At 38.6% G+C, this 20,639-nt stretch overlaps 1 protein-coding gene across 7 annotated transcripts; it reads left to right on the plus strand.

The window, feature by feature from the left end:
- LOC131249029 (uncharacterized) lies at positions 1–8,144 on the plus strand. Of its 7 annotated transcripts, none has more exons than XR_009172636.1 (8): positions 2,643–2,742; positions 2,833–2,894; positions 4,276–4,551; positions 5,083–5,247; positions 5,473–5,726; positions 6,018–6,117; positions 7,404–7,510; positions 7,960–8,144. XR_009172636.1 is itself a non-coding variant. In XM_058249598.1 (6 exons), the coding sequence occupies exons 2-6, from the start codon at positions 2,184–2,186 to the stop codon at positions 7,431–7,433; spliced, it is 447 nt and encodes a 148-aa protein (XP_058105581.1). In that variant the 5' UTR covers positions 1–299; positions 2,113–2,183; the 3' UTR covers positions 7,434–7,668. The 7 variants fall into 7 exon arrangements, 1 of the variants encoding a protein (XP_058105581.1); XR_009172637.1 differs by having other exon boundaries at positions 4,276–4,342; positions 4,428–4,551; positions 5,473–6,117; XR_009172635.1 differs by having other exon boundaries at positions 5,473–6,117.
- The last annotated feature ends 12,495 nt before the right edge of the window (positions 8,145–20,639 follow it).

The following is a 20,639-nucleotide window of genomic DNA, read 5'->3' on the forward strand; positions in this document are numbered from 1 at the left end:
CGATTCCCTTTCCTCTCTCTCTCCCGGCCCTCTACTCCCCTGTTTCCCTTCCATCCCTCTCTCTGCATCTTATTCCTCTCACGAATCTCCCAGGTTTTGAGATTGTTCCAGGTTTTGAGAGAGGGCGAGCGAATAAGGTCTCGATGGTTTTTTTTTTCTCTCTCTCTTTTTGAATCTTTAATGGTTTTGTTTACTTGTCTGGTTTTGGGGTTTTATAGGAGGAGATTCAGTGGATCATTTGCTTCCTTGGATTTCTAGGGTTTTGTTGTTTCTATGCTCTGTTTTGCACAGAAGGGAAGGTACATGATCTATAGTTATCATCATTCTTATCAGCATCATTTGTTCGATTTCTAGGGTTTTTTTTTTCCTTATGATGGGAGGTACAACATGGATTGCGAGTTTATCACAAAAGATTGCCACCTTCCTTGACTGGATAGCCTGGATTGGGTGAAGAAAATTTCAATTTCAAGAGATTGAATTTCCTGACTGGATAGTCTAGATTGGTGGAGGTTTATGTAGGTTTTAGTGGGGAGGGATTTATTGGGTTGGGTTGAAGCAGATTGCCACCTTCCTCTGCCTGGACGGACTGAGTTAGGCAGGGGGTTTGAGTGGCCCACTGTGATGTATGGGTCTCATCCACGCCGTCTAACCATTTTTTAAAATCATTTTTGGATAAGAACCAAAAAATGAGGCAGATCCATCACTCATGTGGACCACAGAGTGGGGATTAAACGCTGACCACTCAGTGAATTCCACTTGCTTTTACCAGAGAATCTCTTCTGGTCACAAACAGGACAGGAGATGAAGTATTTTCTAGTTCGACATATAAAGCATGGAGAGGTTGAAGCTGTGGTGATTGCCACTGGTGTTCACTCTTTCTTTGGGAAAGCATCACATTTAGTAGACTCCATTGAAGTGGTCGGACATTTCCAGAAGGTGAATACATGAACAGATGAAGCAATTATGATTACTTCAAATATCATGTGCTTTTCAGAAAGAAAAAAAAAACAAGAAAAAGTACCATTGATGTTTCACGAAATTACAATAAAATAAATAAGGAAAAAGAATTTCATAATCTGATAATGAAAATAACAAAGTACCCTTGATATTTTCTGGAAAAGATAGGATATTTTCTCACAAGTAGATATCGTGTGTTTTCTGAAATGGTAAGTTGACATTGGTGTGAATGCTATGCTATAGGCTATTCATTCGCTATTTAAAACACTGGTGCTAATACAAAAGTTCAGTCGTAAATTTTACACCCATGTTTATGAGTTCTGTGTTCTTGAATTGTTTCTAGGCATATTTGTTTCTTTTCCTGTTCTTTCACCATTTATGCATCCTTAAACTAAGTGCTTAGGTTTTGGTTCTTTCTATCACCTTGCTCTTCTCTAGGTAGAGGGATTTTTGAGATCCATGTAAAAGCAGATCCAATCTGCTGGAAGACGTGGAGTTTTCTAAATGATCTGTCAGCCCTCAAGTTTGAGAGAAGTTTACTTTGGAGGACATGCGGTGTTTCCAAAGGGTGCTTGCTCCATTTGATTTCACTGCAGTCATTGATTTGAGAATACCTGGAAAAAGGTGGTTTACATTGCCATAGGGCTTTTAGATTTTTGAATTTTCAAGGGGGAAAAAAACGGGTTTTGTTCTTAAAGGTCTTTATAGTCATGTTCATGACTATTGTTGTATTCGGTGCATAGCTTATGCGAAATATATGCTAAAATTTTGACAGGATCCTATCCCTACTTCTTTATTTAAGATAAACAATGATCTGTTAAGTCATTCAATCAAATTATTCCAGATTATCTTGACGTATATGGGAATCGATTCATTGGATAGAGTGGCTCCTTTGAGTTAGAAGAGAGGATTGGGCATGCTAGAAATGTTTATAAGCAAACCATGAAGCGCCCGAAACTACTTGATGAACATTTTGTGCAGATTTGCATGCTCTTTCTTCGTCATAGGTTTCTTTGTTTCGATTTCTATTGTTGGTTTGTTTATTTCTATAGGCAATGGTTGATAAAGGCATAGGAATTAATGTATTTGTGTGCGTCTTCCATGCTTCGTAGTAAGGATATTGGGGATACCTATCTGAGCATGTTCATTGTGTAGCCTATGGGGTGAATGTTGATCCTGAAATCCAAACCCTTGCATTGAATACATGGGATGCTCTAAAGCCTCCTATGAAGGTTGGACCTAGGCAAACAATTCATGCACATGAGGAGATTGAAGATCTGTTGATCGGTAGAAAGCTTACGACCATAGTGTTTTTCTTGGATGAGATGGTTAAAGAAATTACATACAACATGGCAACAACTGTTGCTGATGCTATGAAGGTACTTCTAAACATTTTTTCCCGTTTCTTCTTTAGAGGTTTTCTGACATTCATTATAAATGGGTTCCGGTTCTATTTTGGGTTGCTTCACAAATACTATTTTATGCCATCTTTGGTTAAATCCTTTCGGCTTGAATCACTCTACAGTTTTGAATAATATATAGTGCAGCATAGTCATTGAAAATCGTATTATTCTACAAATGTGGGGATGTTTTAACAATGTATGTATTCAAGTAATGCCTCTCACGTGAAATTTATTGTTTATTACTGCATTCTTATATTTTAATGGACATACCAATTTCTTCAGGAACTTGCTGGGATCATCAAGCTTTCAACACCATCCAGTTTCAGTCTATTTGAAAGCAGAAAAGTTGTCATTTGTACTAAGTCACCTGACCTTGGCAACGGTAATAATTTTTATCACTCTCTTGAATCTATTTGTTTGCCAAAAAGAATATTTTGCAGACCCAATGTTTCTACAGTTATCTTATGTGCAGGTGAGTTTAATGTAGTGACCAGTCGATTGAAGCATTATGTTGCATTCCCTTTGATTTCAGTGGTAAGTTCATCTTCTTTGTTTCAAATTTAGGTAATTTTTGTTTTTCCCATGCCAGTTGCAACATAATTATATTTTGGGGAATTATCCTGTTGGGAGGGATGGTGCTGTGCAATTGTTTGCATTGCAAATTTTGGCCGAGTTTGGATTTGTTGGGAGTCCAGAAACATGCACATCAGAAATTTTATGTTTTTTGAGCATAGGTTTATCTTTTAACCACGGGTAAAATTCAGGTCAGGGTGTGGACTATTTACTAGTTAGGTCTTAAACTCAATCCATTCCTTGAACCTGTAATAAGTTCATCTTCTTTGTTTCAAATTCAGTACTTCATGGTAATTTTTATTTTTCCCATGCCAGTTGCAGCATAATTATATTTTGGAGAATTATCCTGTTGGGAGGGATGGTGCTGTGCAGTTATTTGCATTGCAAATTTTGGCCGAGTTTGGATTTGTTGGGAGTCCAGAAACATGCATATCAGTAATTTTATGTTTTTTTAGCATAGGTTTATCTTTTAACCATGGGTAAAATTCAGGTCAGGGTGTGGGCTATTTACTAGTTAGGTCTTAAACTCAATCCATTTCGTGAACTTCTAATAATCCTAAATATGCCTAGATTTGGTGGTGGCCACTGCTCAAGCATGGTCCATTTGCCACCCTCCTTAGAGGAGTGACAGTGGGTCGGGTTTGGCCCTGTTCAGCATCAGCCCATGCCGAACCCATTTACTAAAAGGGCCAAGAATTTTAGCCCAATCCTAACTCATGACCCATGACCATGCAGCCCGACCAAACTTAAAATTCACCAAGCACAATCCCAACCTGACCTAACCCACTGAACTGTGAATAGGTTGCGCTCGAATGACCTGACCCGCCACACCAAAGACCTTTTTATATCCATTGATTCTTTTACTTTACATGTGGCATACACGTATTGATCCAAACTCAAATCATTGGGCCATCTTTAGATGGGGCGGGGCCTCAAATTCAGATTCTTTGGGAAGTTGTAAGTTTTAACCTCTTACTAATGGAAATTTATTCTTTGAATTTGCTTCATTCCTTAATTTTCATTTTAGAGTCCATTTGACAATCACCAATTAGGTGGTTTCGTTCAGCGTAATATTTGAATCATGCAACATCTAGAACTAGGCCTAGGTAGTGTTTTAAATATCGATGATATCAGCCAATATATCCCACGTTATATCTTGTATCCCACCAGTGCGATACGAAACGTACAAGTAGTGCGATATATCCCACATGTTCAATCTGGCGAGCATTTTCGAATTTCAATCCTTTTATTTTCTGTAATTTATGTTTTCGTGCATTTCTTCAATGTTGTTGTAATTAATAATAAATATCTACTCCAATTGTTGTTTTTTAATGCATTTTAGGACAAGTTTTTCAATGATATGCCTACCACATCGCATATGAGTAATGCAGGGCTGCCCATTTTTGGAGGTTTGTGTCCTTGTCTCACATATGATGCTCTTGTGCATCTTTGGAGGGACAACATGTCTAATTTTGTTTCGGATCTGTCACACAGGAAATGGTTACTATAAGCGTAGATGGTTCTGTACTTGATCTAATATCCAAAATTATGTTGTATCTTTGACTTGGATCACCTGGGAAGTTTTTGAAGGAAAAGAAAAAGGATAGAGATGTAGAAGGTATATATATATTATATCACCGATATATCCCTCCTTCTCTTTAGTTATGTATATATTATATCACCAATATCACCCGTCATCTCTATAGTTCTGTAGTCTGTATACATTGCAGCACTTTATCAGGATTTTCGATGTCATGAGAATATCCATATGAGATAGCATTTGCTGTATTTCAAGACTTGATGAAAAATTTGTAATTTTGCCAAGCATTTTAATGTGAAGTATTGCTTTCTTACTTGCAGCCCCTTACTCTAACACCTTACTCATGTGAACATGTCTCATGTTTGGGAGGGCCTCACTGCCTCGCTATGGATGTAACCATTTCCATAATTATTTATTTATTTTTTTAAAAAAAAAGGTAGGTCAAATGATCCCAATCCAACCGGTAGGATTGTCCAATGGGGTGTGAATTTTGGGATATGGCCCATCCATGGTAGGACCTTCTTGATGGTTGGTACAGATCTCATTTACATTTTCCAATTGTACGAAAAGTGAGTTCCTATATCAAATGTCCTTACTTCTTTAATGCAGGTAAGATTTCTGTTGTTGGCAATGAATACAATGAGGATAACAAACCCTCATAACCTGCTCCCCAAAAGAATCAGTGTGATTTAACAACTGAATGAGATGTGCTTTTTCTGCAGTCAGCAGTAGGTATCCGAATTCAACCGAGAGTGTATAATCCAAAGATCAAAGGTATAGGATCTTCCAATCTTCTAAAACTTAGGGGAATTCCCTATCTCCTTGGTTAAGCATTGTACCTTGGTAAATAGCATTCAATACTACAGTTTTCTAGTCTGTTTGTCTACCTGGATTTGCCATTTGCCTCTCACTAGGCAGTTGCATTGATAGGGACAATCATATCGCATTGTAATGTCTCGCTTTTTGAGCTAATGTGTGACAGCTATTTCTGCTTTACAGTGCTATTGGCCAAAATCTGTAAACAAGTACTTGTGTTTGGGAGATTTTCTTTGTGGTTCTCATTTCCATCCGTGGCTTGGTTTTATTTTCACTTCTCATTGGTAATATGTAGGTTAGCACTAATTCTCATTTCCATTCGTGGCTTGGTTTTATTTTCAATTCTCCTTGGCAATATGCAAGTAACTAATTCCTCAACATCTCATGGCCAACATCAATTTGAGTCAGCATAAACCTTTGGATCCTCTTTTTGAAAGGTATATTGGCTCTAATCCAACTCCCAAGCCCACAAATAAATTCAGCCCACAAATGTATTTCTTGCAATATTTCAAAATCTGAATGATATTTGTCACATTGATGACAGTAACATTGTTTTCTAATATGTGCCACCAAAAAATTGGATATGGGCTGCCTTGCAATTCTATTTGTCATTGAATTGTTTTTACTCCATGTTTTATATTTACTTGATATGGATTTATTGATAGTTTTCAGCAATGATTATTGTATTTTTCAAAACTGCGATACTAATTCCTTACTTGAACTGTTAGGATTACCTTCATTCCAACCATCCAGCATTATAGCATGGCAACAGTTATTGGACTGTGTCTGCGAGTTAAGCTGATGTGTTGTTTCCCTCCACATTTCAAGGTCAGTTAGTGCACCTAATCCTATCTTGACAGGGCTAAGATTTGATTATTTATGTTCTCATGTAAACACTTGATCGGCTCCCGAATTGCAAGCATATCCTTCATTCCGGTCGGATCACATGGGCCTGATGTACATGTGTCAAAGTAACAATCTAAAACTTGTGCGTGCGAATAGAAATCCAAACATGAGTAGCCATCAGCATTCATCTTCGAAGTGAAGGTGGGGCCCAACTACTCTGCTCTTTGCAGGTTCTTCATGATGTCACTACCAAAAACCATCCATTATTGTCACAGCTGTAATAAGATTATATGGCATTATCATCAGCCTACCTTGTCACGTCAATTTGGATAAGCTTTTCAGTTTCTTTGCATTCTGTGAATTTTTCCTCATTATTTTCGATTTCATCCATGTTCAACCAGACCAAAGTCAATATGGCTTGGTCTAGTTACTGAGTAGCTCTGTGATTTTTGACAGTTTTTGAGTTCTGATAACTTATTCATCATACTATTTGCTCCTTCAAAGACAATATTCTGGTTGGTGGATTTTTTATTCATCATACTACTGTAGATTATATTGGAGAAAATGGGAGTATCATGATTGTAAATCCTCTTAAGCATGGTAAAGATGCAAGGAGAGTATTTTCTTTTAACAAAGTGTTCGGAACAAATGTCACACAACGTATGTTCTCTTTCTCAGAGAAGGTTTCTTTTATGAAATAAGGGGATATATATGATTTCTCCATGATATAATGGGAATTTTTCTGAACCGACTTTGCTTCAATATACCAATGAAAATGCCCTGCATTTTAAAAATGGTGAAAATACTTTTCTGTCAGAATAGACTCAATAACTGTCATGAAAGCATTTTGGTTTTTGCCTAAATACTAATGTTGATATGTGAGACTTGGAATTTTATGAGGTTACACCCTTCATAATATTCTTGTAAGAAACAAGAATCAAGCAGTTATTCCAGAATTAGATATTCTTGTCATTATCTACGGAAATATCCACTACTCTTCAATCTCCATCAAACATATACTTATAAACATTTGGGAACATGGGTTGACAGCTTTTTTTAAGCAAAATTTATTGTAATACATGAATACAATCATTCCAATAGTGATTTGGTTTTGTTGTTGATAAGTAGGACATATTGTTATGAAAATATCACTAAATGGTACCTAAAACTGGTGTTGTTGGGTTAATTTCTTTAAAAACATCAGGGATGCATGGTAGGCTTTGGGTAGACATTTTCTTCAGTCACTCATACTTATTGTTTCTGTGCAGAGCAAGTGTTTGCTGACCCACAACCATTGATCAGATCTGTTCTCAATGGTTACAATGCCTGCATCTTTGCATATGGGCAAACAGGCTCTGGGAAGACATACACAATGGTAATATCAATAGTGCACTCACTGAGATAATGTAGCTTTGATTTTCTTTAGATGAAGATGTCCAAGTTAGATAGAAAAACATTATGATCATTGGTATTTCTGCAAGTGAATATTATGATCACACTGTTGGTTCTATGCTTACTGGGCACTGACAAAAACACCATTTTCTATTGCTTGAAATGAATTGGAATTCATTGATATTATTAGAACTTAGATCCTTTTTGTCCTTGCTTTTATATCTTTTGCTTGATTCAGTGTACCCTACAAGTAATTAGGATAATGTCAAGAAGTAGATCAAATGAGGAATAATTTCTTCCTTTTCTATATATAACTGGACAACCAATAGGGGTTTTGTGGTTGTAGGTAGGGTTGTCAATGGGTAGGGTCCTATTAGGCCAATTTGAATGCTACATTTTGACTCTCTTTTTTTTTTTCCCCCTTGTGTGCAGGATTTTAATCAATTGTGCCTAAATTTAGGCCTACAAGCACTTCAGCCTTTTAACGCCACTCGTGCTAGGACTAGACCATATAGAGGATTTGTTATTTTTATTTTTAATTCAAGACCATTTTCAATTTATTATAATAAATATTATATTTTTTTTATTGTGTAGTAATATAAACTTTGTTTAATATTATCGCGTCATTTTTTATATTTCAAATATTAAAAAAATACAGGTTTCAATTGAATTATATATAATAAAAAAAAATTATTGGCTTGCTAGGGCCCCTCAAATCTATACAAAGACTTTTGCGGCGCTTGAATACATTTTAGCGGCGCTTATCCATAATTTAAAGTGTCCAGAAATCATCCTTTAACCGGCGCTTGGTTAGAATTTTCACGGCGCTTATTTTACTTTTCGCGGCGCTTCTTTCAGAAATACTAGCAACCACCAAAAGCGCCGCTGAAGCCAGAACAAGCGCCGAAAAGAATAGTTAGCGGCGCTCAGACAAGCGCCAGTAAATGTCTCTAAGCGCCGGTAGAAGCTTTATGGACAATCAAGCGCCGGTAAAAGAACTAGCAGCACTTTTCCCATTTCTTGTAGTGAGATTGAGGTTTTGATATTAATCCAAGAAGATGAAGATAGAGAAGAGATATTGGTTGCGGCACTGAGAGAATCAATTGATGATATGGCTTATCAGAGGACTAGGGCAGTCCCAGCATCAAAATCTTCAATCGAAGTTTTGGAAAGGATGAAGTTCAACAAGGAAAGTATGATGAAATCAAGTGTACAATTTGTTTGAATGACTTCTCTACAGGGATGGAAGTCATAGGATGCCGTGTTCACGTGTTTTTGATAGTGAATGTATACTTCAATGGTTGGAGATTAACCATGTATGCCCGCTTTGCCGGTTCAAGATGCCGCCTCAACAATTTGAAGAGATTTGATATTTTTTCTTTTTTCCTTTCCCCCTACTTGGGGAGTGGAGAAGCTAGGGGAAGGTTTTTAAAATCGACTGCACAATGCTGAATTTAGTTTGAGAATTTTTTGTGGCGCGCCATGGAGTCTTCATAAGCTTGCTAGTAGGGAGTTAGGGTTAATGGGTGGAGAGAAACGAGCAATTCCTACGAAACAAAATTAATAATGTAGAACAAGTTACTAGAAAAGTGACTCTTTATATTAGGAATGGGCTCTTTGTATATATGTTTTCAAAGTTCATTTTTTTTTTCTTCTCCTTCTTCATTATCTATTGATGCATAAAGGAGGTTAAAGGAATAATAAGAAAGATCACTGTCCGTGGAAGGGAGAATGCTGTAGTGGCGCCTTGCGGAGAATGCTAAAGGAGCGGGCTTGTCTGGAGGTGGGGGTGTCTGTCGGGGAGATAATGGAAATCTGATTTTCGCTTTCTCATCAGGATATGGGGTGTGCTCTAATAATATCACAGAAGTGAGGGCTATGCATGATGGTATCAATTTTTGTCTTTTGAGGGGTCTAAAGAATATCATCGTTGAATCAGACTTCAAGTTTGCCCTCAACCTCATCCTTGGAAAATCCCATATTCCGTGGTCTATGAGACCTTGGGTCTTGTGGATTCTTTCCCTTCTCAAGGGTTGTTCGGTGCCCTTTTCCTATACCTTCAGGGAGGGGAACGGGCCAGTGGATGCCATGGCTTGTATGGGTAGCGAGACCCAAGAGGCCTCCTTCCACGTGCATCCAAACTCCCTCCCATGGCGTCTGCGGGGGCTGCTCATCCTCGACAGGACTGGGTTGGGGGCCTTGAGATCATTTCGTGTTTAAAGTGTGTGTTTCTCGTTCCCGCCCGGTTTTTAGCTTCTTTTTTTTTTTTGGTGGGCCCGTCTCGGGTAGTCTGGGGAGTCTTGCGCTGCATCTCGAGTCTTTTTGTTTTTTTTTTTTCTTGTTGATATTGTAGAGCATATGATAGGAGAGGTCCGGATTTTTTTGTGGTTGCCCTCTTGAATCAGGTTAGTTGTATATCTATGGATTGCTCGTCAATGTAATTATTTTTCCTATATATATATATATATATATATATATATATATATATATATATATATATATATATATATATATATATATATATGGGTGATAAAAAAAAGAAGAAGAAGAAAGATCACTGTCTTTCTCAAGTGATTAAAATATTGAATTCATAAAGGTACTTTCTTCAATACATAAGAAAAATATAGAATTTTATTAATTAATAATTGTCGTGTGTATGCGTTTGAATTATACCATTAATAAAGAAAAAAAAAACTCAAAATTTTAACTCTAATAAAAGTACTAATTCTAGTAAAACTCTTTTAATGCCTAATTTCTAAAAATCAAAATTTTAAATAAACTTTTACTAAAAGAATCCTAACATGATTACAAGTTTTTTTTTTTTTTTATAAATAAAATCTAAAACTCTAAAAGTAAAAAAATAATACAACAATTGAAATTACTAAAAATTGTAATTTTTGTTTAAAATTTTGTTTTTGAGCTAAAAGCGCACGTCTTTTTTTTGAAAAACGGATAAACACAATCCATTTAATGAGTCGGGTTAAAGATTGATAGGTTATGCACCCCTTAACAGTACCTTGATTACAAGTTACCGTTAATTTACAATTTATCTCCCTTTGGTCTAACCATGTTAGGTATATATCTGTGCCCACGTCCTAGGAGGGAAGAAAAGAAAAAGAAAGTCTCTATTAACAAAATTATTTTAGACTTACATGATTTATAGTTTTAATTTGATATTTGGTTAATTTACGTGGAAGGGTGCAAGTAGCTTTTAGTAGGTTGCTGCTAATGCCATGATGACCATATTAGAGCCGTACATTAGTTGTCACCATCCAATATAAGCTTATTGGAAAAATTAGATCATATAAGAAAGAAAAAAAAAAAAAGACAAATGAGTCCCATCTATGCAGAAACATCCTGGCTCTATTTCTAGGGCTGCAATATGGGATCGGGTCAACATTAAGCCCGATTCATGTTGGGCTTGACCTAGCTTAAATTCAGCTTGGATTCAGCTTGGATTCAGGCTGAGCAGATTCATGTTGGCCCTGACATAGGTTGACTGGATATGTCTCACATTTTCAATTTTCGTGCCAAAATTTCCCCACACGACAGCTGCCTTGCAAAGCTGGTTCCACCGTTAGATGGTACGTATGTTTAGAGATCAGGACCATTGTTTATTTACTGTGTGAACATGCCCTGGACAAAACAAACAATAATATCAGTCTAACTGATCAGGTAGATCACATTTGTTTGAGAAAACTGAGTTATTAGAACCTCAACCGTCCAAATTCAAGGTATATGTGTAGTTCACGTGATGAGTGAACTATCCTGACTTTTGGCAGATCGCATGTCTAGATCACGCGACGCCCACGGTTGAAACCTTAAGGCCACCGTGATATTTATTTGCCATCAAATCTATTCATAAGGTCATACGGACCTGAATGAAAAGAAAACAAAAAATATTAGCTTGATTTAAAACTTCCGTGAACCAAGAAGTTTTTAATGGCAGGCATTCAATCCCCACTGTTTTTCCATGGTGTGGCCCACTTGAGTTGTGGTTGTCTCATTTTGGAGCTCATGACCTAAAATAATCTAAAAAAATAGATACACGGTGTGGATCTGACACATATATGGTGCGAACAATATTATGCCACGTGGTAGGAAGGTTGTTAGACGCGGATTTCCTCCGAAAGCCTTATACGCACGAAGTTACTGCGCAGGGATTCTGAGTGGGGTCCGCTGTGATGTTTGTGAGAAATCCAACCTGTTTATCCATTTTTCGAGATCATTTTAGGACATGCCACCAAAAATAATGTCAATCCAAAACTAAAATAGGCCACATGAGAGGAAACAGTGGAGATTTAATGACCACCGATTGAAATATTTATTTGGCTACAAAAGTTTTGCGTTGGTATAAGCTTCCGGTGATTTCACTTCATCCTAGTGAAAATTACCTTATACACGGTTTCGATGGCATATAAACATCAAGGTGGAGCTGCGGAAAGGTTTCAACGGTAGGAATTTCTTTTCCTACTGTTTTATCTTGTATGGCCCATTTGAATTTTGGATACTCCTCATTTGGGTAGCATGTCCTAAAATGATCTCTAAAAATGGATGGATAGGTTGGATTTCTCATAAACATCATGATGGACCTCACCTTGAATCTCAGAGTGCACCAATTCCTGCCGAAGGCTTTCCCAGTAAATCTACGTCGCTAATCAGGTGGATTGTGGGGGACCAATGCGTGTAACGGATTAGCTACTCCCCCCCTGCCACCAGCTGATGGTCGGTGCTCTGTGAGCCCCACCATGATGTATGTGTTTCGTCCATTCCGTCCATCTATTTTTCCAGATCATTTTATGGTATGAGACCCAAAATGAGGTATAAAAAAATCTCAAGTGGACCACATTACAGGAAACAGTGTTGAATGAGCATCAACCATTAAAAACCTTTTGGGGGCCATAAAAGTTTTGGATCAAGCTGATTTTTTTTTTAACCTTCATCTGAGCCTGTATGACCTAATCAACAGATTGGATGTCAAATAAACAGTACAGTGGGCCTTAGGAGGATTTTAATGGTGGATATCGAATCACTATTGTTTTCCTGTGGTGTGGTTCAAACGAGATTTATATCCCTCTAATTTTTTGTATAAAGCACTAAATTGATCTATAAAAATGGATGAACGGAATGGATGAAACGCACACATCATGGTGGGGCCCACAGAGCACCAACCACCAGCCACTGGGCTGGTGGCTGGGGGAGTAGCCAATCCGTTTCCGTGAATGCGAATGTGGATTTTTGCCAAAAGCCGTTCTCTGGAAATTCCTGGGCTGATAGGTGGGACCTACTAATATTTGTGAGAAATCCACTTCGCCTGTAGGTTTTGCAAGCTCATTTTAGGACATGTAACAAAAAATGAGATAATCCAAACTTCATGTGCATAACTGTTGTGGCATTTATATAGCTATAGGTGTTTTATATCAAAATAAGTCTTTCGTGTTTTCAGTTCATGCCTGTATCAATGACCTTATGTTTATAAGCAGTTTGGATGGCATATAAAAATCAACATGTAGGCAGCAGTCTCAACGGTAGCCATTTTATTCCTAATTTTCCCTCCCGTGTGGTTCACTTGAGTTTTGGATCCACTTCATTTTTATTATCATGTCCTAAAATGATATTTTTAAAAAAAGAAAAAAAGAAGAAGATGAATGGAGTGGATTTCTCACAAACATCACCATGGGACCCACCTAACAATAAAAGGGGAAGGACCCGCCTATCATGAAAGAACAGAAAATACAAAGAAACAACATTGCCAAAACGTATTCAAACATTCTTCAGATTCCCTAGACCCACTCTGTTGAGGAATAGAAGTCCTCTAGTCACACTACGTCAAAATCGTGGGTTTGCGACGCAGCAAAAATCTCTTGGTTTTAATGATGAATTTAATCTGTCGCTAATGGAAAAAGTCTGTTGCCAGTCCCGTCTTCCTCAAAAATCCATAGTTCAAACATCGCGGAATTTTGCGACGGACCAAAATCCGTCGCTAAAATCTGATCTGCAATAGATTTTGATCCGTCGTAAATTAGCGACGGACTAAATCCGTCGCAAATTGTGATTTTGCGACGGAATATGATTAGTGCAATTTCCCGCCCAAAATACTAGTTGGCGACGGTTTTCAGTTACTTTTGCCCTAAACATTAATTTTTTTTTTTCATTTTTTTTGGAAAATGGTGGAAAAATATGTTTTTTGTAGTATAATAATTATTTTTAATAGAATTTCAGTGGTTTAATTGTACATATTTGTATATAAGATTATTTTTTATCAATTGATTGAATGTAAAAAAAATTATATTATTTAGTTTCAATAACAAATGAGGGGAATTTTATTTTTTTTTAAATTTAAAACTAATATTTAAATGATTGGTAATATCACATGAAAAAGAATATTGAGAAAAAAAATTAACAATGTTAGAGAAAAAAAAATGAGATTTTAAAAAAATAAAAATCGTGATTTAATAAAAATCTATTTTGTGGGAAAAAAAAGAATATTGAATAAAGTTAATAAATTTGAAAAAAAACATTTGATTTTGAGAAAAAAAAATAATATCTTGAAAAAGAAAAATAAAAATATTTTAAAAAATATGAAAATTTTCACAATGTTGAAAAATGAAAATATTTTGAAAAAGAAAATGAGAGTTTGTATTTTGAAAAATAAAATAAAATTGAGAAGTTCGATAAAAATTGACAAGTTCGAATAAAATGCTTTTAAAAAAAAATGGAGAAGTTAAAAAGAATTGAAAATTTTAAAATACAACTATATTAAAAAATCGATACTTTATCAAAAAACAAACATTTTCAAACGAAAAATAAAGAAGTTGAAAAAATTTGTGATTTTGAAAAATAATTGAAAATGTTCAAAATTTGAAATTAAAAGAAAAAGTTATTTATAAAAACACAGAGATTTTGAAAAAAAATATATCATTTTAAAAAATAAAATTGAAGAGTTGAAAACAAAATGATGCTTTTGAAGAAAAAAATTTGGCATTTTGGAATTTTTGGGACAAAAAAATTGTGAAAATTTTAGAGATTTTGAAAATAAAAATTCAGAATTTGTATTTTAGATTTTTTTTTGAAATATTTTATAATAAAAATGATATTTTGTTAAAAGTTTTGAAAGAAAAATTAAGAGTAAAAAAAATATACATATTGAAAAAAAATGTTATTTTTAAATGGAACTTGAAATTTATTTGTGATTTTTTGTTTTTAAAAATAAATTATTAGGCACATCCACTAATTGAACATTTAACCATTTTTGGACAATCGAATTAGTCTAGATTGAAGAGTAAATAACTTCAGATGTTTAAATCAAATTTCACTCAAATTGTTGATCAATCTTGTATGCCCAATATCTTTCTCATATGTAGCTATCCTGATTGGGGCGAGTAACTAGTCAAATTGAGGGTATTGATCAGTAAAATAGAGTGAATGGACCATACATAAAATGGGCTAAATATTATTGTCAAAATTGTGACCCAACTTTGACCTCGTGAGAACCTATGAATTGATGTTAGTAAGTTTTGTGGGCCCCATCATGTTGTGTGTCGAACATCAACACCATGCATTTGATATGTCCCCTTTAGGTTATGAGATATCTCAAAAATCATCCGTATACAAAACTCAAGTGGGTCATACCATCTAAAACCATGTGAAGACATCCTAAAAAATATAAAAGCACTTGGTGGGGCTCACATGAGTTTTGGATGCGGCTACTTGGTCTGACCCCTCATCCAAGTGGGACACACATAATGAGTGGGTTGGATATGTGAATCACATTTTAGCAGGCTCAATATATGATTATGAATGTTTTAAGGAAACCTCTCTCCACTACATTTAGGTGAGTTACTCATAACCCTTTTGAGAGTAATCTTTGTGGGGTCCACCATTATTTATTTATTTTATTCACTCGTTCAACCATGTTAACAGATAATTTGAGGTCTAAAGAACAAAAAGGAAGCATATCCAAAGCTCAAGTGGAGCGCACCACAGGAAATAGTGTGATTGAACCTCTACCATTGAAAAATTCTTGGAGGCCATAGAAGTTTTAGATCAAGTTGATGTTTGTGTTTTCTCTTCATTCATATCTTTTTGATATTTTGAATAGGTTGGATGTCAAATAAACATTACTGTGAGCCTAAGGAAGGTATCAATGGTAGAAATAATTATTCCACATTGTTTCGTGTGGCATGGTCCACTTGAGTTTTAGATTTACCGAAAATTTGAGATCAACCCACCGTAAGACCCTTATCCTAGTCTGTACTGTTCCGTATGCTTCCGCGGTCCTCCCGGTCAAATTCTGACAATCCTCGACTCATATCCAACATTTGCGTGCCATCCTAAGTCAGGTCCCGCATACCAAAGTCAGCTCGAACTGAAACTTGTACCTTAGCGACCGCACTGTCGCCGCAGTTCCAACGCCTTGACTTGCGCACCGAACCGATACCCAGGCTAAAAGTTGTGGGTCCGCGTTCATTCCGAAGAAACGTCGCGCGTTGAGAATTTCGAGGGAATCTCTATGACATGTCCCATCAATCAATAATCAAGTACACTCCATACCTCAAGTACAAGTCAAGTACATGCAACCCATCTCTCTCTTTTCCATAAGTCAACTTTCTCTCTCCCTAACCATCCCTCTTTTACCAATTTTCAAACCAAACCATACCCATCCATCTCCTTTCCTTACAACCACCACATCATCCCATCCATATCATCCCATCCTCTCTCTCTCTCTCCCTCTCTCCCTCTCTCATTTCTCAAAACCTCCCAAGCAACACCACACGTCCAAGCTACTCTCTCCCAAGCCAAGTGTGGCCCACCCTCTCATCTCTCATCCCCACCATTGAAACCTCATCATCCACCGTTGGAAGTTGATCATAGGAGTTAAGGAGGCTAAGGAAGCAAGGAGAAGGCCGATAGGTGAGTGATCCACCGTTGATTTCAACTTTTGGGCCCACTTCTTAGTGGGACCCATTTTGATGTATGTAACGTATCCATGGAGGGCCCATAGTGGTGGGGTCCCTCCCCTCCATCACTCTCTCTCCCTCTCCCTCTCTCTCTCTCTCTCTCTCTCTCTCTCTCTCTCTTTCCATTGTGATGGTGTGGATCCCACCAATATATGTTATATCTACCACGTCCATCAACATCAGACGGTGTGGCCCACCCTATTGTAGGTGATGATCCACACCATCCACTGTGGAAATGGATCCAATGCCCTTCTTGTTATATATTATATTTTATATAATATATATGATATATACTATAATATATATTATATATATAATATAAGATATATATTATATATGTATATAAGTGCAGGTGGGCCACGTCCATGTGGAACCCACCATGATGCCTGTGTTTGCACCGTCCAGCGTCCCTGGACGCTGGACATGAGTTGGCTAACATGGAGTGCATGTACTGACGTGGGTGTGTACTAACAAAGTTAAGAAAAAAAATTGCTTTTGGGGTGGGCCGCTCATGTAGGCCCCACCTTGATGTATGCATATAATCCAAGCCGTCCATTCCATTCCCAACTCATTTTAAGCGTTGAGCCGAAAAATGAAGTTGATCCCATTTTTTGGTGGGCCATACCATAGGTAATAGTGGTGTTTACCGTTGAAAACCACCTGGATCTTTTTACTCGCCAAAAATAGGCTGCATATTGGACTCATTTAGTCAGTCTTGGACCATGGAATCCAATGGCTAGAGTGGATTCATCTGATGTGGGCCCCACATGGGAAAAACTGTAAAATCTCTGATTAAAAAAAACATTAGGCAGCAGCAGGCGTTGCTGCCGCTGACACTCCAGAGACACATGGCGTCCTAGGGGCGGACGGGCAGGGACCACGGGTCCCAGCCGTGGGCCCCACCATGATCTATGATGCCATCCACTCCGTGCATTGGGTGGGCCCCTAGGACAGTGGCCCCCCTCCCAAAAATCGGCTGTGTGTGGTGCTCAGGTGGCCCACATCACAGGGAACAGTAAGGATTAACATCTACCATTGAAACCCTTTTTGGGGCCAGGAGTTTTGGATCAATATGAAATTTATTTTTCCTCCTCAACCCTGGTCCACGTGACCTCATCAACTAGTTGGGTGGAAAATAAACATCACCATGGGCCCCCTAGTCCACGTGACCCTATCAACAGGTTGGATGCAAATAAATATTACAGTGGGCCCCCTGGTCCACGTGACCCTATCAACAGGTTGGATGCAAATAAATATTACAGTGGGCCCCCAGGTCCACGTGACCCTATCAACAGGTTGGATGGAAAACAAATATTATGGTGGGCCCCAGGTCCACGTGACCCTATCAACAGGTTGGGTGGAAAATAAACATTATGGCAGGCCGAGGTCTGTGTGACCTTTTCCATAGGTTGGGTGGAAAATAAACATTGTGGTGGGTCCCACATGGGACCCACTGATGTATGTATTGTACCCACACCTCTCATGAATGGGGACCTCCACCATGACATATGTGATTTATTTATGTCGCCCATCCTTATGGGACACACCGTAATGCATGTGTCGCATCCAACCCGTCCAACCATTTGAAAGCTCATTTTAAGGCATGAAATTAAAAATAAGGTAGATTTAGGATTAGGTGGGCCACATTTCAGAAAAGCAGTGGGTTTGAACATCCACCATTAAACCTTTGGGAATTCTAATGGTGGAAATCCTTATCATCACTCATTTTTGGGTGTGGCTTATTTGATATACGTGTGGCCCATGTGATGTGGCCCACTTACCTTAATTATGGCCCATGTTATGAGGCCCATTGTGATGTATGCAAGGCCCATGTGACTTGGCCCATCTTGATGCATTTGTGGCCCGTCATTGGGACCCACCTTGATATGTATATATACAAGACCCATGTATGAGGCCCATTTGATGTACTAGAGGCCCATGGGTCAAGGCCCAATAGGGCGTACGTAAGGCCCATTGTAGTGTGATTCCACCATGGTGTATGTGTTGACCTTTATAACGGGCTATGCCTTGGGAGCAATGATGGTTTGATGTCCACATTGTAAGGATAATGTTGGTTAAATGTCCACATTATGACTCTCCCTAGGGCCCATTGATAGGCCCATACTTGTAGCTCGTAGGCCGTCTAGGCCCGTCTTCGTTATGACAGAGCCCATCACCACATAACATATTTATTATAGATCCATAATTCATGATCATACACATCTTATGTATGCCTGATATGAGGATTGACTGATTATAGCATATACCTCCGGGCAGATTGTTTATGGGCTCCCTGATAGGCGGAGTTACCCCACATAAGCGCTCGGTATGCGCAGGATTGTTGCATGTCTGATAGTATGATTCATGCACTTGCATTTATGTGATTGTGATTATTGTATGCCCTAGCGACATCAGGGCCATAGCCTCTACAGACACATCGTGGGTGGCTGGATTGGATACCGAAAATATTGTTACTAAGCATCGGGGCGCTATAGATGTCCCTGGGTGAAAATCCTTAAACCCGATGGTACCAGAGGATGACTCCAAAGTCGAGACCGAGTAGATATATGAGCGCACGAGGGCCGAATACCAGGAGGCCGCGTCTCCCACTGTGTCGTGGTCGGTTGGAAATGGGTGTGACCTTACTCGCCCAAGAGTAGGGGGTAATACTAGGCTGAGTTTAACCAGCTCGTGAATGGGTCCGCTATCGACGTGCCGGATAGGTATTGGCAGACTATTGGCCAGGCGGATAGTGAGGTTTCTTACGCTCACTTAGACTGTGCGGCTAGGAGAGCGGCAATACCATTTGGAGTGTACTGAACCCCGGTGATTATCTAAAATGAGAACTGTACTGATATATGATGAGGATTGACATGCTTAAGTTGCATCTCGCATCGCATGGCCGTGTTATGGCCGATAGCATTCATATCTTGCACCGCATAGCCTTGGTACGGCTGATTTCATTCATGTACTCATCAGTATGATTCTGCATTTCTCTGACCTTACATTCTGAGCACGCTTATATTGCGCACACACTAATACCACCCTCTAAGCTTTCTTTAAGCTTATGCACGATTGATGTGTGCAGGTGACGACGGGACGCAGCCGTAGCCTTGTCGCAGTTGGAGTGTGTAGCCGAGCTTTTGGAGTTTCTGTTATTATCATTATCTTGTATTTCCCTTCATACGCACTATATTCAAAGTTTTTGATCATAGTGGATTTGTGACGGTGTTCTTGTGGTTATTGTTCGTGGGTTATGCTTATGGTTATGCTTATTATGGATCAAATTGATATTAAAAATCTCCTTGTAGGATCTCAGGATCGGAACCTAGTAAATGAGTGTCGGGAGCCAAGAATGGGGTTCTACGGAGCTGTCGGCGCCGGATTCGGCGATCGAAAATTTTGTGAGCCCGGTTTCTGAGTTTAGCGTGTGACAGAAGTTGGTATCAGAGCATAACTTGGGAATAATCGAGAACAACATCACATATTTGCTATGAGTTTTTGTTCTGAGTGCGTAACCTTCCGATTGAATTCCCTAACGTGTGATTCTTAAGGTTGATCGGCGTCCTTATTCTTCCTATAGGACATGCCACGTAGGAGAGTGACCCGATCAACTCCCGCTCTACCACTTGATGCTCCCACTTTACCACCCGCGCCTCTCGTTCCATCGCCAGAGATCCCTGCTCCCTTGCCTGAGGATGACGTTCGTCCACCTGATGCCGGTGCGGATCCGACCGTGCCTGTGAGTGCCTCGCAGCTACAGCAGATGTTGTAGGTCGTGACTGCTGCGCTTCAGGGATAGGGCAGGCGCCCAGTTATTTTGCTCGCACAGGCAGAGCAGGAGCGCACGAGCTCCCTTCTTTGTGAGTTCAGACAACTTGATCATCCACGTTTTCAGGGTGAGCCAGATCTGACTGCAGCTGAGAGATGGCGCTCCGATGTGGAGAAGATCTTCGATACTGTGGCATGTACGACCGAGCAGCGAGTCCGGTTGACAGTATTTCTTTTCCAGGGTGAGGCCGAGCACTGGTGGACCTCTGTTACCCGTGTTGCAGGACCTGATTATGTCTGGACATGAGAGGACTTTATCGACCGATTCAAGGAGCAGTACTTCCCTGACCACATTCGACGTCAGAGAGCACTGGATTTCGA

This window comes from Magnolia sinica, chromosome 6 (genome assembly GCF_029962835.1).
Source record: "Magnolia sinica isolate HGM2019 chromosome 6, MsV1, whole genome shotgun sequence".
Taxonomy (NCBI): Eukaryota; Viridiplantae; Streptophyta; class Magnoliopsida; order Magnoliales; family Magnoliaceae; genus Magnolia; species Magnolia sinica.

Bases quoted from the DNA above. Each gene is read 5' to 3' on its own strand.
- LOC131249029 (XM_058249598.1), top strand. From the start codon at position 2,184: ATGAAGGTTGGACCTAGGCAAACAATTCATGCACATGAGGAGATTGAA. The intron at 5,248-5,472 runs GTATAGGATCTT...TCTGCTTTACAG, and splicing joins GTATAATCCAAAGATCAAAG to TGCTATTGGCCAAAATCTGT. The intron at 5,585-6,017 runs GTTAGCACTAAT...TTGAACTGTTAG, and splicing joins TTCTCATTGGTAATATGTAG to GATTACCTTCATTCCAACCA.